The sequence below is a fragment of the Labrus mixtus genome, chromosome 23 (genome assembly GCF_963584025.1).
Source record: "Labrus mixtus chromosome 23, fLabMix1.1, whole genome shotgun sequence".
In the NCBI taxonomy this organism is placed as follows: domain Eukaryota; kingdom Metazoa; phylum Chordata; class Actinopteri; order Labriformes; family Labridae; genus Labrus; species Labrus mixtus.
In genome coordinates, this window is record NC_083634.1 from 12571384 (window position 1) to 12590337 (window position 18954).

At 39.8% G+C, this 18954-nt stretch overlaps 1 protein-coding gene across 6 annotated transcripts in view; it reads right to left on the reverse strand.

Annotated features, from left to right (window-relative positions):
- Positions 1–18954, reverse strand: part of kcnip4a (potassium voltage-gated channel interacting protein 4a) — a 114023-nt gene that overhangs the window by 23703 nt on the left and 71366 nt on the right. Inside the window, exon 1 of one of the 6 annotated variants that reach the window (XM_061031847.1) lies at positions 18186–18384. The exons of 4 other annotated variants lie outside the window; for them this stretch is intronic. In XM_061031847.1, the coding sequence (XP_060887830.1) occupies positions 18186–18294 (109 nt within the window). In that variant the 5' untranslated portion in view covers positions 18295–18384. Of the gene's footprint in view, positions 1–4942; positions 5506–18185; positions 18385–18954 lie in introns of those variants that run through there. One more of the 6 variants, XM_061031846.1, reaches the window with a different exon arrangement.

The window sequence follows — 18954 nt, forward strand, 5'->3', positions numbered from 1 at the left end:
AGAGGATTCCTTTTTTTATTATATTTCTGGAGCTTAAGTATGCAGAATTTTCCTTTAATAAGACCTGCGCAATCTGCATAAATAGTTCTCTTTTCATGCTTAATAAAATCAGAGGATATCACAAGCTGGTGCTGTAGAGACACTGTACATGATACTGCATCCCTGCAGGTCATTTAATTAAATACATCTTTAAGAATACAATCTGCCTCCTCCACGGGGAGCCTTTAAGCACTGCAATCATCCGTATCAGATACACGGCTAGGACACATCCGTCATCCTCATTCTATCACAATTCATTATCCGTGATGTTTTCATCAAAATTGATTGCTGAGGTATACTTGTCCTTGCTTTGCTGACTCAAATTGACATCCAGATTCCCCATGCCTTCAATAATCTCCTCCGCTGTGCCCTTCTTCCTGCTAAAGACACCAGTGGGACCCGTATGTTAGGACGCTCCAGCAAAGGTTAAGTCAATCATGTCACTGTTCTAAATAGGCATCATTGAAAATGACCAAAAAGGGTAAGTGGGCCAGTTGATCGTTGTCCTTTAAATGGATTGGGAAGTGGAAAAACATTCACAGCATGCAGAAGGAGAATCTCGAATATCTTTCACACTTTACTACCTGAAACTGAGCTATTGCTTCAATATTTCACGTCATGCCTTATTATGCAACAATCAGATTTATTCTCCCGGTGGAGATTTCCAATTCAATTAACTGTGCAGATCTTAAATGCCAGCATCAGAAATAATGAAAAAGATGCTAAACAATTCTGCTGACTTAACTTTGATGATGGCTACGTGACTCAACAAAGAAAACAATCCCATAAATATGCATCAAAGTGTATAACACTCAATATTAAGAGTGTGCCTACTGGAAGTGGACACACTTTCGCACTTAACGAAAATGAAAGACCAATGAAAGGGTTTTATAGTATTTCAAATCAGTCATTGGTGGCCTGTGTGAGGCCTGTGTTAAACCTGTATAAGAGATGAAGACTTAGAGACACCATTGTTTAATGCTGAGTGCTACACTGAAGCAGTGCTTCTCTCACTGTGGATCCAGCTTTGTATCAACATGATGTGACTATTAATGACAGGCACGTCACAACTGTTAGATCACAAGTGAATGCCACCAAACAACAGCAGAAAGGTTATTCAGAACTTTGCTTCATAAAAATTCAGCAAGCTTGTTTGAGTCTAAAATAAAAGAACCTCAAACTCTGGCAACCCCTTTCAAACCTTACAGTATGTTTCCTTCAACAATTCCCCATTGACATATTCTGGGTCTAGTACAGAACAAAAAGATGAAGCTATTCATTATCTTCCTGAAAGAATACCAGTAGAGGATGTGTCATGTGAACAAAACACATTGGCCTTTTCCGTGATTAAACCGCACCTTGAGTCTTAGACAATGTAAGTTCCCTTCACCAAGGAAAAAGCAGAGTTTTTGAGCTGAATGCTAACATGCTAAAAGGCTCTAAATGACAATACTAACACATTTATCAACGTCAGGTTGATTTTTAATTTAGCAAATTAAAGTGAAAGTAAGAACTGAAGTTGACGCAAAACAAAAAGTCTTAAAACATTCATCATTCTATATTAATAGACATATAAAGGATATAGATATTGTAAAAATGCATGTAGTCACATGATAAAACTGACAATAGCTACAACAACCAGTGACATCATACCTTATGTCTATCTGACCAATCAGCCTACAGCAATGGTCTGTTATGTATTTGATAAGGCCAAACAGAAAAAAACAGATTCAATGTGGTCTAAAATAAAATTAACAATGAATTTAAAACTAGAGATGTTGTATTATGGGAGCTTATCATATCGTATGATTTGATTTTACAGCAGTTTCTAGTTTACCTCATTCTCTGATACTTATGATCCAACCCCCTGAACTAACACAACCCGGACCAGTTCATTAATGTAAGTGGAAACAGACAATCGTTGACTAAAGAGACCTAGGTCAGCACTGACTCTTAACTCTCTCTGCTGCCCGCTAATAAATCCCCATCAAGCAGACTGAGAACATGAGAACTTTGTTAAGATGGGTATCAGCACTAAGACACTCTGCTCTGCCGCCTCGTGATAGCAAACAGCAAGTCCCAAATTGACACAGCGTTCCAGTCCTGCTGTGGTTATTGTGTCCTTGTGAATGTGCGTAGTTGTGTTTCAAAGGGGATAAGGGGATGGGAATTTGGGGGTGTTGTGTGCTCGGCTGAAACAGCAAATTATTTATCATTGTGTGACACTCTGATTAGTCTGCACCCTTTGCTCAGCACTTTAGGCTAATGTTGGGACTACGACTGCACATGTGTGTGGTGGGATCAGTGTGTGTGTGTGTGTGTGTGTGTGTGTGTGTGTGTGTGTGTGTGTGTGTGTGAGATCTGCCGCAGTGCATCCAAACAAATCAGACTAGTAAATGTGAAGATAAATTGCTACAGATAGCGACGTTTCCTACAGAAGCAGCAGAATTTCTAATCAGTGGGCTCTTGCAAAGTTGGGCTTCCGATAGCCGGGTAGAGTGAGATTCTAATACTAGCTTTGGGATAATTAGCAGGAATACAGGCACACATCATTCCAGCTAAATTCACAATTAAAGCGAAATTGGTCACCCATTTGCTGCTTTCCAACCCTACTTGTGCTCATACCCATAAAAAAAACTGCCCTTGTGATTATGCATAGAGGCTATTACAATGATCTTGTTTATATTCTCCTACACGAGAGCTTGCCAGTAGCAGAAAGAGGCTGTAGATGAATGATGTTTTCAGGTCTGCAGCACAAGTGATTAGAGTGTCGTCTGGACCCTGCAGACGAGACATGACCCCCTCCCTTTGTTTGCAATGTTTAGTCCGAGAGGATTTGATCTTAGCAAAGCTTTCAGTTTTATTAACTGCCAGCTGAGGCTTCAATACAGATCGGGAAAGTGTAGAAATCATCCAGAGCACAACCTCAGTGCGTGTTCTCCTCTACAACTGGAAAGTTGCCAGTTTCAATCTACAGCCCAGCTGAGATACTCCCTCACTATTTACTCTACAGTTCTGCTTTTTAAGTAAGACTTTTTTCCCCCCCCACAGGAGCCTCAGTGGAGCTGCTCAGGTGCATGTAGAGGGATGTGATCGTACTGGGTAGCTCCCTTCTGTGATCATGTCTGACTGTATGAATGTTAAGCGGAGCAAGCATCTTGGTAAAACACCTCCCAAGAGGTTTAAAAAAAAAAAAAAACACAGAAAGGTAAAAAACAAACATTTACATAGCAGAAGGTGACAGCTGCAAGAAGGGATTTTTGTCTAAAAAAAAATGTTAACAAAAGATATTTCTTGTGACTGTCTGGTTTATACAAAAAGGAAATGATTTCGAAGCTCTTTGGTTTGGAATGTCGCAGGAAGTCGGGCCTGGATTTGGATTAAAGTTTTTAATTATTGGCCAATTAATCAACAATTAGATGGACAGGGGATTAAGTCTTTGCGTCTTATGTAGCAAGGACGACACTGGTTTGCTTCTCGCATACCATGACTTACAGATTTTCGTTTCTGTTTTAGAACTTGAAATGAGAAATTTTGGGGTAGTAGCCGAGCATAACGGGCAACTTGGAAACGTCACCCATGGCTCTTAGAGACAGTTTCCACTTTTCTCTGCCATTTCATAAGCTTGGAGATTAATGATTAATCAGAGAAATAATCAACAGACCAAATGGCTAGGTAAAATGTTGAATGCAAGTCAAGGGAGTTGTGCATTAAAGCTCAAACACATGCACATCACCAATACCTGTATTGACTGCTTGTCAGGAACCACAGGCTCTGAGAGCAATATTCTTGAAGTACTCACACTCTGACCCTCCTGTGTGGAATACTGATCACAGAGACAGGCAAACAGCGTTCAACACTCCGGTTTGACACCTGTATCATCTCCCCATGGAGACCAATCGATATGATGTCCGCTGCTATTGTTAATAACGAGCGAGGAGAACGCAAGTTTCAACTCACCATTGTTCACGAGTGACGTAGCGTGGGAGCTTCCACACACATGAAAACACCTTTTTGCCTCTTGCAATAACACAAGCACAGTCCATCAATGGACGCCTGACACCTCAGAGATCAGTCTGAACACGACTCTCTGATCAGGCCAACTCTTTCCATCGATTACACACTGTCACTTCATATTGTATCGTGTAGTATACAAACAGCATTCAAGAAGTTTTTAATCATCCTCATTAGAAAATGTTTTCTGAACAGAAGTCTTAGGGATGAGCTCAAAGTGCTGACTATGCTACTTGATATAATGAGACAACTGCAGTCGCTCCAAACTAAACTGTTTCTTCAGACCTGACAAACTGTGTTAAGTGAGCCTTACTATTCAAGAAAGCTGTTGTTTTTCAGTCAGTCAACTGAACTACACGCAGGTTCAAGAAACAATGTGAAAAACAGAGGAACTAGCCCTTTAAGCTGAGAAAAAGAGAAACCCCTGAAAACGACAGAAGCAGTCTCTCAATTTTCAGCTCTACAAATTCAATCAGAGCTTGCCTCTTTCTGAACTGACACATTTTCCGTGCTCCAGTCCTCCTCCCTCCATCACAAACTCATACATATTGCTGTTACATTTTGGTTTTCATACTGCATAAGAACATAGTCCATTAGTTTATTTTCTGAGTCATTGATTCCCTCCTGCTTTGCCATGGTGACCTCCATTAACTCCTAAAGTTTTCTGACTGCTGCTGAACTTCAAGTTTGCTTTCAAAAAAAGGTCGAGTAACCGAAGAATGACCCTGATGTGTCAAAGCAACTGAATATTAAAAATTGAGGGGGACTGAGTGAATACAAATGCAATAGGAATTTTCACACCACATTACATCTCTGCGAGGAAGCACTTTTTGTGTTTTCTTCAATTCTTTGTCATCTTTCCTCACTTCTCTCCTCCTCTATCGCTTACCCTCTGAGAAGCTGATGAGCCCGAGGAGGTGCAGAAGCTTGATTGAGGCGAACACCAGCACCACGATCCCCACCGTCTGCAGCCCCTCAGTCTCCCAAATGGCGCTCAGCATCGCTCCGCCCTCTGACCACTCCGCGCTGCCGCCACCATTCCCCGACCCGAACCCGGAGCCCGAGCCTGAGCCGGCCTCCTCAACTTCAGGACCGCCGCCAGGACCAGTGCTACCACCCGGCCCCGCACTCCAGTTCCCCTGCACCCACTCCAGTGCTACACCGGCCCACACGCAAGGGCCGGGCGCCGCCGCGACTGCCCGCTTGCTCCCTAAATCCAGCCTGGGTGAAGTCAAAATGGGAGGATTTTCAGAGTTTGTGAGAAGCCAAAAGTGAAGTAAAACCTCCCTGATCTCAAGGGTCACCTAGATTTTCAAAAAGCTGATTCAAAGGGGTCCAAACATGCTGATCTCCTGTTTTTTTTTCTCCTTTCCTCTCCTCTCAAATAATGAGGCAAGTGAAAGCAGCAGGAGAAAACTCTGCTCCTCTGACAGTTTCTGTCTCTCTCGCTCTTTCAGTCGCACTGACTGCCTCTCTGCAAAGTAAAGGGAGGGAAGATGAGAGGGAGTGGATTGGAGGGAGGAGGGAGGGGAGATGAGACGGAGGCAGAGGAGGTGTGGTGCTACGGTGGAAGACGCACAACCTCTCAAGAGCTTTACATTAACTTCAAGCATAGAGAAAAAGGCTTTTGAAATGTAAGGCAGTTTTTGGTTATTGTGTTAATGTTTGTGCTTTAGACACTCTTACTTTATAGTCATATCAGTAAAAAAGTGCTTCATTCAAGGCTATGAAAAGGACCTACGTCAAAGATGATGGAAAAAAATGGGAGAAAATAATTCCACTAAGAAGGACGCTGCAAATCAGAAGCTGTCTTAGAAGGCATTTACTGTAATCTTCTTTAATGAAACCAACAAAATAAAAAGGCTTTTAAAAAGCTTTGTCAATCTGGTCATTTCCCAATTTAAAGATTTAAAGCTATAACAGAAAAAACAGAAACAGAAGCACGTAAAACCACAAACAAGAGAAAGAATAACAGCTATTTGTACGATTATGGCAACAAAAGTAAGAATGTGATGGCTTATTCCTCCTTTTCTATCGTCTAATAGGAGGGTTGTGATGGGTAAGGGAGGAGGGGGAGACAATGTCTTTTCAACAAGCCGATGTAGGAGGAAAATGAGTATTGATCCAAACAACTTCATTAAATACAAAACACTTTTATTTTAAGAGGAGTTGGATTCCAGTGAGCTGCAGCACGCTGATAAAGAGAACAAAGTGAAAGTGTGTGTTAGAGAGAGACCGAGGCTGATTCGTGTGGTCGGTGTTTGTAGCAGATGGGTGAAGACACCACCATCTACTGTCCTTGTGGAGTCATAGTCCTTCATATCCACCTTGTGATTCATTATTTCCTAACATATCAAAAAGGGTGAAAGAATGAAAGCTCTTTTTTCATTAATTTACAGCTCTAAACAGAGTGAGAAATATATCCTCCGCTGTGTTGTTCCTGCTTTTATTCCATTTTCCAAATGAACTCAGCCGTATATTATTGATGTAAATGCACAAAGCCACCTTAATTACAACCCTCATGGCAGTGTATTATTTTAGCGCCTTGAGAGGAACAGTTACTCACTCAATTGTTCCATGATAAATGTTCAACAAGAAGGAAGGTGCTTATTCCCGTGATGGAAAAAACTCACATGCATTCATTTATATTCAGTCCGTTAACAACACAAAATGGGAAAGCCAGGGACATAATTCTGCATAAAAACATATCTCTGTGAATAATTTAGCGGGGTTGCCGTTTGAAATAATTAAATAATATTCAGGCTACACATTCTGTGTAATCTGAGCGGTCCCTGGCCATGTGAGGAGTAATTGTTATGTGAGTCTCATACACAGATACTGAAATATGGACATTGACATGAAGGCTGCATCGATGGGAAGCAGAAAAAAGAGGCTGAAGGGTATTACTGTACAACACACAATAACCAAGGGCAGTTTGATTCTGTTTTCTTCTTTTAAAAAAGAATCAGAGGAAAAATACACGTTTTGACAAAAAGTCAATGAGATAAACTCCCTGGATGGGAAATAAGCCTGTTTATTAGCCTGTTCCAGTAAAGAGGAACTGCGGTGTCGTCTTCTTTTTTCCATGTCACCACTATGACCACACCCTGGACATCAGCCAGGAAAATACTACAAAATACTACTTTGATATCATATCAGTATAACATCGGAGAGCTTTCAGAACTGCAGGTAAGAAGATAGAAAATAGATTTAGGATTTAAGTTGCTGTCATCAATAGTTTTATTTCACCAGCTTAACAGAGGGTTTTGCATCTTTCAGCTCAATGTTTGGGTTTCCCAGCTCCAAACTTTGCTGACTTGATACAGCCCTATCCATCTTGTTATTCACTTTTCAAAGTGACAGCTGACGGCTGTTTCCAGCAAAAGAAGCTCTAAAAAGGCACTGATCAAAATCTGGTCACAACCTACAACTAACAGCTAGACACACAGCCAGCAAGTAGCTGGTTAACATATTAAGAGATATTTAAGAGATCTGCATATAAGTTCAGGTAACATTCTGCTCTAAGTTGTCGTACCTCGACTCATCGTCCATCAGTCCCAGAGAGAATTGTTATCAGATGATAGCCGATGGGTCAAGACAGCGTTTTACAAGACTTGATGACGAATCATTGTTAACATATTATTTTCTGGTGGATCTTTTCAAATTGACACAATGCTTGGCAAAGTGAGACGTACTGTAGAAAAGCCTACCTGGAATAAACATCACATTTTTACTGTAGAACAACAGTATAGTGGTTCAAAGTCAATACCAAACTCCCATGAGGAACAATTGCAGCTTTGGTTCAAAGCATTACATTTCAAAGCTGCCATGTTCACTGCAGTGTATTGAGAGTAAGCTGACCTAACTGGTGGATGCTTCAGTGACTTCTGGGCTGTCTGCGACATCCAGCTCACAGCAGCAATGCCAACATGTGGGAACGACATCAATGAAGCGACAGTCACATCACATAGCACTCAAGCCACACACACACTGTGGCCAGCAGAAGCCTGAATGCAGCCAAGCTTCCCAAAGCCAGTGGGATTCATCGCCTCAGGCTTTACTCTGGCATGGCTTGGACATCCATACAGTCTCTGGTGTGCTGTTGCTTAATAAAACATGTTGGAATGATTGACCAATCATAACCTTTCTCTGGCATATAAAGATATCATATCCTTCCGATAAATCATTAAAGCAGTGAGGTTGGAGGTCAGAGGGTGACACATATGAGAGAAAAATGAAAAAACAAAAGGAATGGAGGATTTGTGCCTCAAAGTGTCCATCCAACAACTAAAAGAGCCATGATTATATCAATGCTGTTGACAGGTAGATATGAGACTCCACAGCTTCCTCCATTAACGTCACACACACATTCTGAACAATCACCACTCTACCAAATGACAGCACGACAGGTCTGACAGATAGAGAAGCCGAACATTCTGCTTCAAATGACCTATCGAGGACAATTTGTGTTTTTCTTTCACGATAAAAATGATTGAATTGTTTTGTTAAAATGGGATACATAAAATAGGAACTGTATATACTGCTATCAAATAGACTTCTGTAGGTATACTCCAGAGTTAGTATTTGATAAAAAGTAATAATATATCCTCTATATAATAGTGGAATTCTCATATTTATTGTGTGCTAGTGTGTTAGTACATTTCATAGTGTTTCTGAATACTTGATTCTGATTGGTCAACTTAAGTGTTCTACAGTCAACGATGAATCCAATGCAAAAGTGCATAAAACTGGGGTTCCTTAAGTGTCTGCTCCAAAAGCCAAGTAATCCCCATTACAGCCCATAATAAAAGGCCCATTTTTACAGCAGTAATAAACATGTTTGTCTTTTTGTTGGAATCAACTTATTCTTTATTGGTGAAAATCTTAAGGGGCTCAACTTTTTCATAACTCACCTGTTTTGATTGTGTTAAGCCTAAAAGTTAAACACCAATTTGCCTAATTAAGAGCGTGGCTAACTTGACTGACAGGCTGGTGCAGTGTAGCTGTTTGCCAGGTGGCTAAACGCCCGCCACGACTCCACCTCTTAGCCTGTTACTAGATAAAGCAAGGAAGGGTCAGCATATCAAAGATGGTGACCGCCATTATCTCTTTAGAAACCAATAAGTGATGTCTCTAAGACTACGTCCATGTTTAATACAGCCCTTTCATACACATAGACCTGGTCCTGTTTTTGTATCAAATGGCTCTGCCAGTGAAAGTTTTAATTTGAATTTTAGTAAACGTTGGATATGTTAATAATTTGAAAAATGAATCTTTCAAGGAACCTTTAAATGGGGAACATAAAAAATGTCCAATAACATGATGACAGCTTGCAGTGACTTAATCACAACATGTCATTGAGTCTTCAGTGAAGGGTTTTACAAAGACGCCGTCCATCCTCCCAAACCCTGACAGGTGTTATCTCAAACTGACACAAGTCTGAAATGTCAAACTTCACTGAGGTCTGCTGTGTTACTGTTTCTCTGTTCCCAATTCCCTCTCTGTGTAATCAACAGATAAGTGACAAAACTGCAGCCTTTGTTCCTCTGCCTCCCTCGGCTGATAAGACATTGAGTTTAGGAAGGATTACATATTTTTCTCACTCATGTCTGACATCTGTCTCACCACTTTTAGTCCTCAACATTCCCAAGGGGAGGGATCTTATCGCTTCTTGTCTGGGCAGAGTGGACATCACAAGGGATCAATGAATCAGTCTCACAAGCAATGGACATGTTAAAATATATAAATACAGTAAAGAAAAAAAACAAACTTAAAATCCACCTCTTTTGTAAAAACAAGCCAAGTGTAGGTCATGGCCAAGACAGAAGGACAATTTCCTTCCAAACAGCATCGACTCTTGGCTAACAGTGTCTAACAGTAAACCGGGATTAAACTAAACTGAACAATAAAGGGGCAGGAGATATTTGAACTAGCATTTTCCTCAGAACATAACAACCTCTGTATTTTCATTATTTTTTCCACACAGCGACAAAAGACACGTACCAAACAAACCCTGAGACCAACATTTCCATTATGTATTGGATTGGTGTTATCATTCTCCCGGCAGAGAGCAAACCATGCGAAAGTACGGGGCCAGGCTTCGATGTAATCAATCAAAGCAGCTCGATCATTGGACAAGCAAAGAGGTGAATATGAGATCGTCCCGCTGTTTACAGATCGGCTGCGGGTACAAGTGGATGATATAATTAGGTGACACCTGCAGCGATTTGCTCAGGCATGCAAAGCGGCATTAGTGTTTGGGTTGTGTTTTCCGCGGCACATTAAAATGAGGCTGTCATATTTACTGAAGCGGCACCTGTGAAAGGGGAAGGCAATTATAAGCTGTGAACCGGGGCAACCCTCAGTGAAGCTGCGTGGGCAATCAACCGTGTAGTGCCATGGGTGACTCAGATATTGAGGACTTACTTTGTGGATGTGCTTTCCAGGTGCAAGAGCGCACACATAATCAACCCTTCAATCTCCATATACACCACAAACACAATAATCGAAGGAAAGACAAGTATAGCTTGCCTGCTCCACTGCATAAGTAACCTCAATCAGGCAATTGAAAGTCATTGAAGATTAGTAAATAGTGTATTTCTAGATTCTACGGTTAAATCCCACAATTCAAGGTTGGATGGGTAGGAAACACATGAGTTTGCCCTTTCACTGGTGATCATTTTCCCACCAGAAACCGTTTATTCAGTCCAGTTCACACATTTGCAAAAGACAGAAATTAATAATGTCATATTTTAACCCACATGGGGCGCATAAACCAAACCTGCGTAACTGAATCTATTGAGTTAATTGTTAGGCAATTAACTGAAAATAAATCAAGTTAATTTTTCTTTGTAAAATGCCAAATCGATCCTGTTCCAGCTCCCCAACAAAGAAGATTTGTGTCTTTTCCCTGTGGTTCAGTTAAATGATTAAACAGCCACAGAAGGTCGACACATATCAAAGCAATCCACAACTTTCTTCTTGATTTCAGGTCTATTTTGATGTCCAAAACATACCGAATGTGTCCTGCTAGCTTAATGTTTTGTTCCAACACATAACACATTCTCCCCACATAAACTGTATTTCTTCAGCTTTAGTGTATAAAGGCAAACACCTCATCAAAAAAAAATGCTTAAAAAACAAAACAAACAGAAACAAAAAAGCTAAATCAGCATATTTATTAAAGATTATTCACAGCTTTTACATAATACATTTGGATCATACCAGGCCAAACTGTAAGAAGTAAACACATTCTCACTAAAATGAATAGAAAGTAGCCCAAGTTTGTATCCTGGGGTGCACTGGCACAGGTACGACTAATGAAAAACAACCTTAATTACAACCTCGTCTCTCCAATGCATTACATTCTTCTGCTCTCCCATACAAATTGAGACCATGTTCTGCGATAAGCTCTCACAAGTCCTGATGGATTGTCTTTAAGCTACTGGTTCAATGTAAATTAGGGGCAGAATTGATAATATAATGAATGTAATGTTGTGATCAGGTAGGGGGCTTAAACAGTTAAAACCTATCCTTCCTTCAGATGGCTGTTCATTTTCACAAGACATGTCAGCCTCATCGCTACAGCAGGACTGGGAGATTGTTATCCACATCCCAATGCATTCCAGATGATGAGTTCAGGTGTAAAAGGGAAAAGTCAATGGCATTGTCTGTGAATTGACAGCACTACAAAGCTCACAACGGTGTGTGCCGGAGCTGATAACACTGACCTGTTTTTCTCCCTGTCTTTGCTATATTAGCTCCAGCATGGCTATCTGACAGCTCACTGTAGGCAACATGTACAGGCTAAAGAACAGGACATGGGTCACCTCTGCACAGCCAGCCTGTAACGTGATTTAAGGTGTGCAATCCTTCAGAAACAAAGTGCCAGTCAAACTGAGCTTCAAGTGCAAAGGTCAATAGGATACATGCATTAGCCGGGACAGTCAAATGACAGAGAAGACACAGAGGGATATAAAATGGCAGACAGGGTACAAGGCAGCTGGAGCCACTGTCGAGAGGGTGAGATATGACGAGCATAGTTCTTCAGCAAGAAACAAACGTCGAGAGGAAATCAATAGCCCTGTCCTCTGGAAAAGGAAACATGCATTTGGTTAAAACTGGACAAAAGTATTGGCAGAGGTCCCGAGATTTTTACAAGTGAAAAGCGATGAATAGTTTGCTTGTTTATAAAACATATCAAGTAAAAAGTAAAGGATTTAGATGAGACACTTGCTAAATGTAATAATGCCAAATATCAAGGCTCAGTGTAAACACAGGCTGTTTTTTCCCAACATAACTAGACAGCCACAGATTCAGCATTTTTCAGTTCCATTCATAAACCGTGGGAGTGAGGACTCCACTTCCATTGTCATAAAGTTTTATAATAAGAAAACTTGATCAGCTAACATGAATATCGAGGAGAGAAACAATGAAACAGGAGGCATGCTGAAGGAGCTTCAAGCGAGGTCATGTGATTTTCTTTCGCTTTAGTAGTTTTAGCATCCTCTATGTACCGAATACGCTGACAAAAAGCTGTAAAATGTCACTCACACTTTTATATACTCACATCCTAAACACTGCGGTGCTCATCTGACAGAGCTCGTAGTACACTGGAAGAAAACAGTGGCTAAATGATGCCACTGTGCCACATTCAAGATTTAGATTCAAATCATGGCTCTAATTGTCTTATACCCTCTTGTAAATGCAGCGATTGAGGTGCCTCGCTCCGATCAAAGCTGAAGCTTCTCATGACTTTGTTTCAATATCTGTTAATGTCCAGCTGCTTGCTGCTGATTCTGTGCTGAACTCCTATACATAACAGAATATCGAGTGAAATGCGAGGCGTACTCCTGGTGTTTGAGTCTGTGCGCATGCATGGATAAATCGAGCAGATTAAAGTTGTTAGAGGGAAAAACACATTTGATATGAATACAAACCTAATATTGAAATATACCCTAAGAAACCAATACCATATCCATAATGCTACCAGTATAGAATCACTTTAGAACAGCACTACAGGCTGCATTCACACTGCAAGGAAATGGGAAGCATGTTTTAATACTCAAATTCTTACATGTTTCTTCAAGAAAAATGGTTAAAGTGATAAAAACGTGTAATGGATTTCGCAGTACCATTAAGTACAATCTCCTCCTGGTTTTATGATTGATTCGGGTTGGCAGAAGAGGTAAAACTCTATAATCTCGCTGTCTCTATGAAAAGATTCTCTGTTCACAAATTGCCAAACAGCCTTCCAATTTGAAACCCTGAGATTATTTACTTGTTCATCTCATGCTGAAAAAATGGCCATTTGAAGAGCATTTCCAGCCATGGACAGCTCAGAGACACCATGAGGCGTAACACATACTCCAAAGTTTAATATGTAAACAGGTTTACAAGACTTTTGCAATGAATTAAACAGAAGGTTAAAATCTGCATATTTTTTGTTTTAAGTGCACATCTTTATATTTACATATTGATATTTTTGTTCATTTTTAGATTGTAAATGAGATTTTCTCTTCAGTGGCCTCGAAAAAATAACCTTCACTCAAATTCAAAGCGAGGACGTTTAAACTATACTGCTGCTCTCTAATCAACAATATGGCTGAAATATACACACTATACTTGAAAATCAAGTGTTTCTAATCAAAGCATAAAAAAACCTGCCCTTTTAGAAGTCCTCCTGCAGAGAGAGCCTGAAACTAATTACAGCAGAGAAACAGTCACTGGTAGCTGTCTCATCACAGCTGTGATTGATGATAGTGTAAAGCTTCTGCCTGTGGAAACACCGCTAACAGTGTTTAATTCAGTGGAAAGAAATGAGGCGCAACAATATGCGTGTAAGACCTGTCTGAGTCCCCGGGCTATTATCAAAAATTGTAATAAATTGTAGAGTTTTTAATACTCTCCTCGCTGAATAATATGAAAGTCATTTGTTTAGAATGTAGAAAGAAAGGCAATAAAGAGCACATTAGCAAAGCTGACATAAATAGGAGTTATGGAGCAGAGTGAGCAAAGTAAATAAATGGGTTTAGGTCTATTTATTTAACCTGCTCAACTCAACCTCAAGACGTTTATATTTCCATTTCTTAGGTTTTTTTAAATCCTGTTAATAGTGACGTTGGTACTTTTACCCAAGAAGCAGTCAACTCTGATACTGTTTCAGTGATTGAATTGGAAATGGATTTGAAAGCAAGTTAAAGTATGTGAGCGAGATCACAAAGTAGAATGACTTACACATATTTTAACATTGCGCAATTAACGCTCAGAGCGTGTCAGGGTGGCATACTTTCCCAGGTTAGTGCCACGACGTGTTGTGCTGTGCACTTTGCTTTAAACATGTTTTCTCATAATTAATTGCAATTTTTTATGCTAGAAACGTGTTAAACTTGCACTTGGCTCTTGACATCTAATTAAAGGGTTTTGTGTTATTCTGATGTGTGTAGAGCTTATTGAGCACACTGTTACCGAGTCTGATTGGTTTAGTTGTTACAAGACCATTGCAGGTAATTGATTAAAGGGCAAGTAGCATTTATCGAAGCGGCTGAGACTGTTTGCAGGTTTGTGGACACCTGGATGGATTTATTTATCTTCACTGAAGTTCTTCATCTTTCCAGATCTGAGTAACTCTGATAAGGAGGAGAACTTACCAAATAGAAAAACAGGATTTTCTTATATTAGCTCTTCACTCTGTCAGAGACTGACTGAGGCTACGCTTTGGTTCCCTCTGCTGGCACTTGTGCTTACTCTGACATTTACTTCACTGCAAGAAATGCTACCTTCTCATCTTTAATTCTTTTTAAATAGGCAACACTACAACCAAAAGATAAGCTTTTTTCATTGTTCATCTCTTGACATTTATCTCAAAAGAAACTTTGTGGAATTATTGGACCCAAACTTTCCATTGATTCTGGTATTATTTTTGAAAATACTGTCAAATGTGGTGACATGATGGAAGAGAAGCTCAGTGTGGCATTTCATTTAGGTTATCTGGCACACAATAATGTCTTCATTTTCTGCTTCATTATCAATAAAAGTTACACAAAAACACACGTCTTAAAGCCACATTAGAGTAGCATGCATGCCAATGAGTAAGACTCATAATGGGACTCCTTTCAACTACAGTAACATAGCACAGTTTTCTGATGTAGCGGGAAATGTTATTATTATTATGCAAATGATCTTAACTCCATTGTCCACATTAAGAAATATAAGGTTCCTTTATGAATCCAAACTGCATGCTTCATGGGATTAACATGAATGTTACATTAACGGTATCGTTGAAGCCATATGTATGTTTCTTTGAGCACTTAGAGCTTTCTACTTATTTGCACTTTGTATCACACCAGTGTAGCACACTCCTACAGAAAAAGCATACTTAGTGAGTCAAAGAAAAGCAGGATGTAAAGCCTGATCCCTTAATATAGTTGAAGGTTGTATTGTGAGTAAAAACCTGTTACAATGGGTGTCTTATATGTCATGCATGACCCATATAATGTAGCGCTACAAAAACAACATATATGGCTGAGGTGGTTTGAATCAGTGGAGTGATAGGCAAGCCGAGAGTGCATAATGTTCGACAGTTTTTTTGTTTTTTTTTAAATCAATGTTTGCAGAAATGATTGGGAAAAATGTAAAACCCAGTTTGGTATGCAAATGATTTAGAGCTTGTGAAGTAAAAAAGATCATCCCCCCCTCCCCTTCAAACTTTAACTAAAGCTTTGGAATTACAAGTGACAACCTACACTGCTCTGTTGTTCAGTCCATTTGTAATTGGACTCATTTGTTGCATCGCTCCACGGCTGATAAAAAAAAAAGCACACTTTCAGCACGGGGGAACAATTTGTAAAATCTGCCGTATCAAAGGCTGCTCTTGTCAGCTGTCACGTCCCTGCATGCCAGCAACACACCGCTGTCACTCACTGTCAGAGTGCACAGACTCAAAGAGCCATTTGCGTCCAGCTGCGTTGCAAGTCTATTTTTAACCAAAAGGCATCGACTGGGAGAGTACCACAGATTAACAAGCATGGCCAATTTCTAGTGGATTGGCTTTTGGGAATGTCTAGTTAAAATGTATGTAAATATTAATTTAAAAAAAAATCATTATTTTCTTCTGCTATGAAATTCTCATTCTACATATTCCTCAAAAAAACTGACTTCACACAATCCAGTTTTGAAAAGGATTTCTACAAAAGACCGAGCAGCCAAATATTAATTTTATTATGAAACCTGAAAAACTATGCAGGTGTATGATTACCCTGCCATTTTTATTTTAATGATAACTTGAGAGAAATTGAAAAGACCACTATGAAATTGATTATAGTGATTAAGCTCGTTCCTCTTTTTGAAAGTCTTCCATTAGTTCAGCTCTAAATGAATGGGTACTTCAAACAGGAACATGGCATATCTATTTATCAAACAGTGATTAGAATGGACTTCTTGGCATGGAGCTGATTTAAAGATTAGTAGGCACATTTACTAAATGCCAGACATCCATCATAATGGTTCCTATGGAAGGGTAATTAAGGATTTAATCAAAATCAAGATTTCCCTCTCATGAAGTTATTTAATTGAATTTTTTGTCATTGTCATTTTTGTTAAGAGGTGAAATTGGTAAATTCCTTTAAGCTATCATCTATATGGATATCATGTACAGTAGTTAGTTAAGCATTGCAGATTTAAAAAAATTGGATAGGTTGTTGCGTATTTTCTTTTTTGAAGAGGAGTTGGGCTTGTTGAAAAGGCATGAAAAAGTTTGGGAGCAAGACTACAACCACCAGTAACACAAACAAACTGCATCTCTGCATTTGTCCTGAGACAAACAGAAGGTACCAAAATAAAAAGGGTTAGTAAAAAGTGTCTATTGTGGGATTTTCACAGTCTCATGTGTGAATGTGATTCTTGCTGGGTTGGTGTTTTAAGTGGGCGTCCACACATAAATACAGTTTGGGATTTTACACCAAGAACAATACTACATCGCTGCAATAACAGCCAATAAGAAGGCACTGTTTGTAAGGCAAACATTGATGATATCTTGATGAGATGTTGGCTTGTTTGTGTCTCACATGTGAAATCCCAGCCATAAGGCAAACAGCTTGGCAGTTAGCAGAGCATATAAATAACAGGTGGTCTTCAGCGCCAGACGGACCAAACTCCTTAATATGAGATTCACACTCTAAAAGGACAGTATCAGTGTGGCATCTTCACAAATCTCAAGTGGGCTGAGGTTCAACCATTGTTCTCTGCTGTGCTACATGGAGAACTTTAAAAAACAAACAAGAACAATTCTACATCCACTTTGCTCCAACTTTTCTCAATAAAACAAGACCTTTTGTTACTTTACTCTTCCTTGATGAACAACAAAGAAAGCCATTGTGCTTATTTATATTTTTTACAAGTTAAGGAAATGACTTCAACGTTCAGATCAACATGTCCTTCAGTCCTCAACTGTCTCCTTCTCATTAGGATAAACAAGTTAGCCAACCCACTGATGATACAAGCTTTCACGTCCAATCTCATTTTATTCCTATTAAATGAAGTAACCCTCAGAGTGGAAACAAAGTGCCAAGATGGTAGACAGGCCATCTGATGTAAAAATAAAAGCTTGATAAGATATTCAAACACAAGTGCAAAACAAAGGATTGAAAGAAAAATGTCAAATTATGATATTTGCCCTGCATGAATCTTTGAATGTTCGATAAGAAAGTTGAGCAGAAAAGTCAAGTGAATCATGCAGAGATGCAAGTTATTAAATAAAACATTATTGATGAATATTTGGAGAGGTTGCCTTCAACTTTGGTGTGATTAAGGCTAGTCTCTAAACTTGGCCTTGTGTGGAAAACAAGACAAAAAAAGGATCAAACAAGAGCCCAAACTGTCTCCATCACTACAAAGAATCTCTAAATTTGGGACTTTCATACCTTTCATGCTTATTCACAGTCTGAAGAACAGATTTATCTTGAATATATTTGAAAAAAAAGATCACATTTACAGGTTGCATAGAATTAAATCCCCCCCAAAAAAAGTCCTTCAATGGTTTGAAAAACAGCTGCAACAAGTGGTTGTTCAATACCAAAAGCAAGAAAACAGAACACCCCTCAAAAACATTTGAAGTAGTTAGTAGATTTTCTTACCGTCATATTCGTCTGCTAACAACCCAAACTGCTCCAGCACCTTCACAAACACAACCACAACCACCAGCACAGCAATCATTTCCAGCCCCTCCAAGTTCATAGAAATCATGTCTGACTGGTCACAGCCTGCCCATGGCCGAGGACGCAGAACTCAGCATGCAGCGCTGCCTGCAGGCCGTTTAACTCCACTTAAGAGCACGGCATCTCCGGGTCTGATGAGAGACCGGCAAAAGTCGGAGAGGAAGAGAGACAGGGTGGGAGGGGGGAGAAGAAGTGTGAGGAAGGAGGGGGGGGGAGAGGGGTGTTGGGGGGGAATGGAAAGGACAAAGATGAGTGGGCTTGCGGAGTGAGAATGGAAAAAAGAGAAGGAGGTAAGAGGAAGAATGTTTTTGATTGTGACAAAGCGAAAGAGGAATGATGGACAGAAGGCTAAAAAAAGAAGGGTGCCACATAGAGTGCCGCCTTGGTTTTGGTATGTGCAAAGGTTAAAAGTCACTTTTCTTCTGCTTTTTATTGTCACATCAGCAAGGATGCAAGACTGATAAATATTACTCAAAACATCCTCTACTTGCAAGCTTTTTTTTTTGGCCCAAGCTGAAATACCTGAAACTGCTTGCCAAGAAAGACATTCATGGTCCTGAGAGGAAGTGTCTTAAAACCTTGGTCTGGTTCTACCTCTGGAAACCTCTGATTTGAAGTGATGTATCTAATCGCTTTTTGATTTGACTAAGATCAGATTTGTCACATACATTCATGTTCCCCTGAGAAT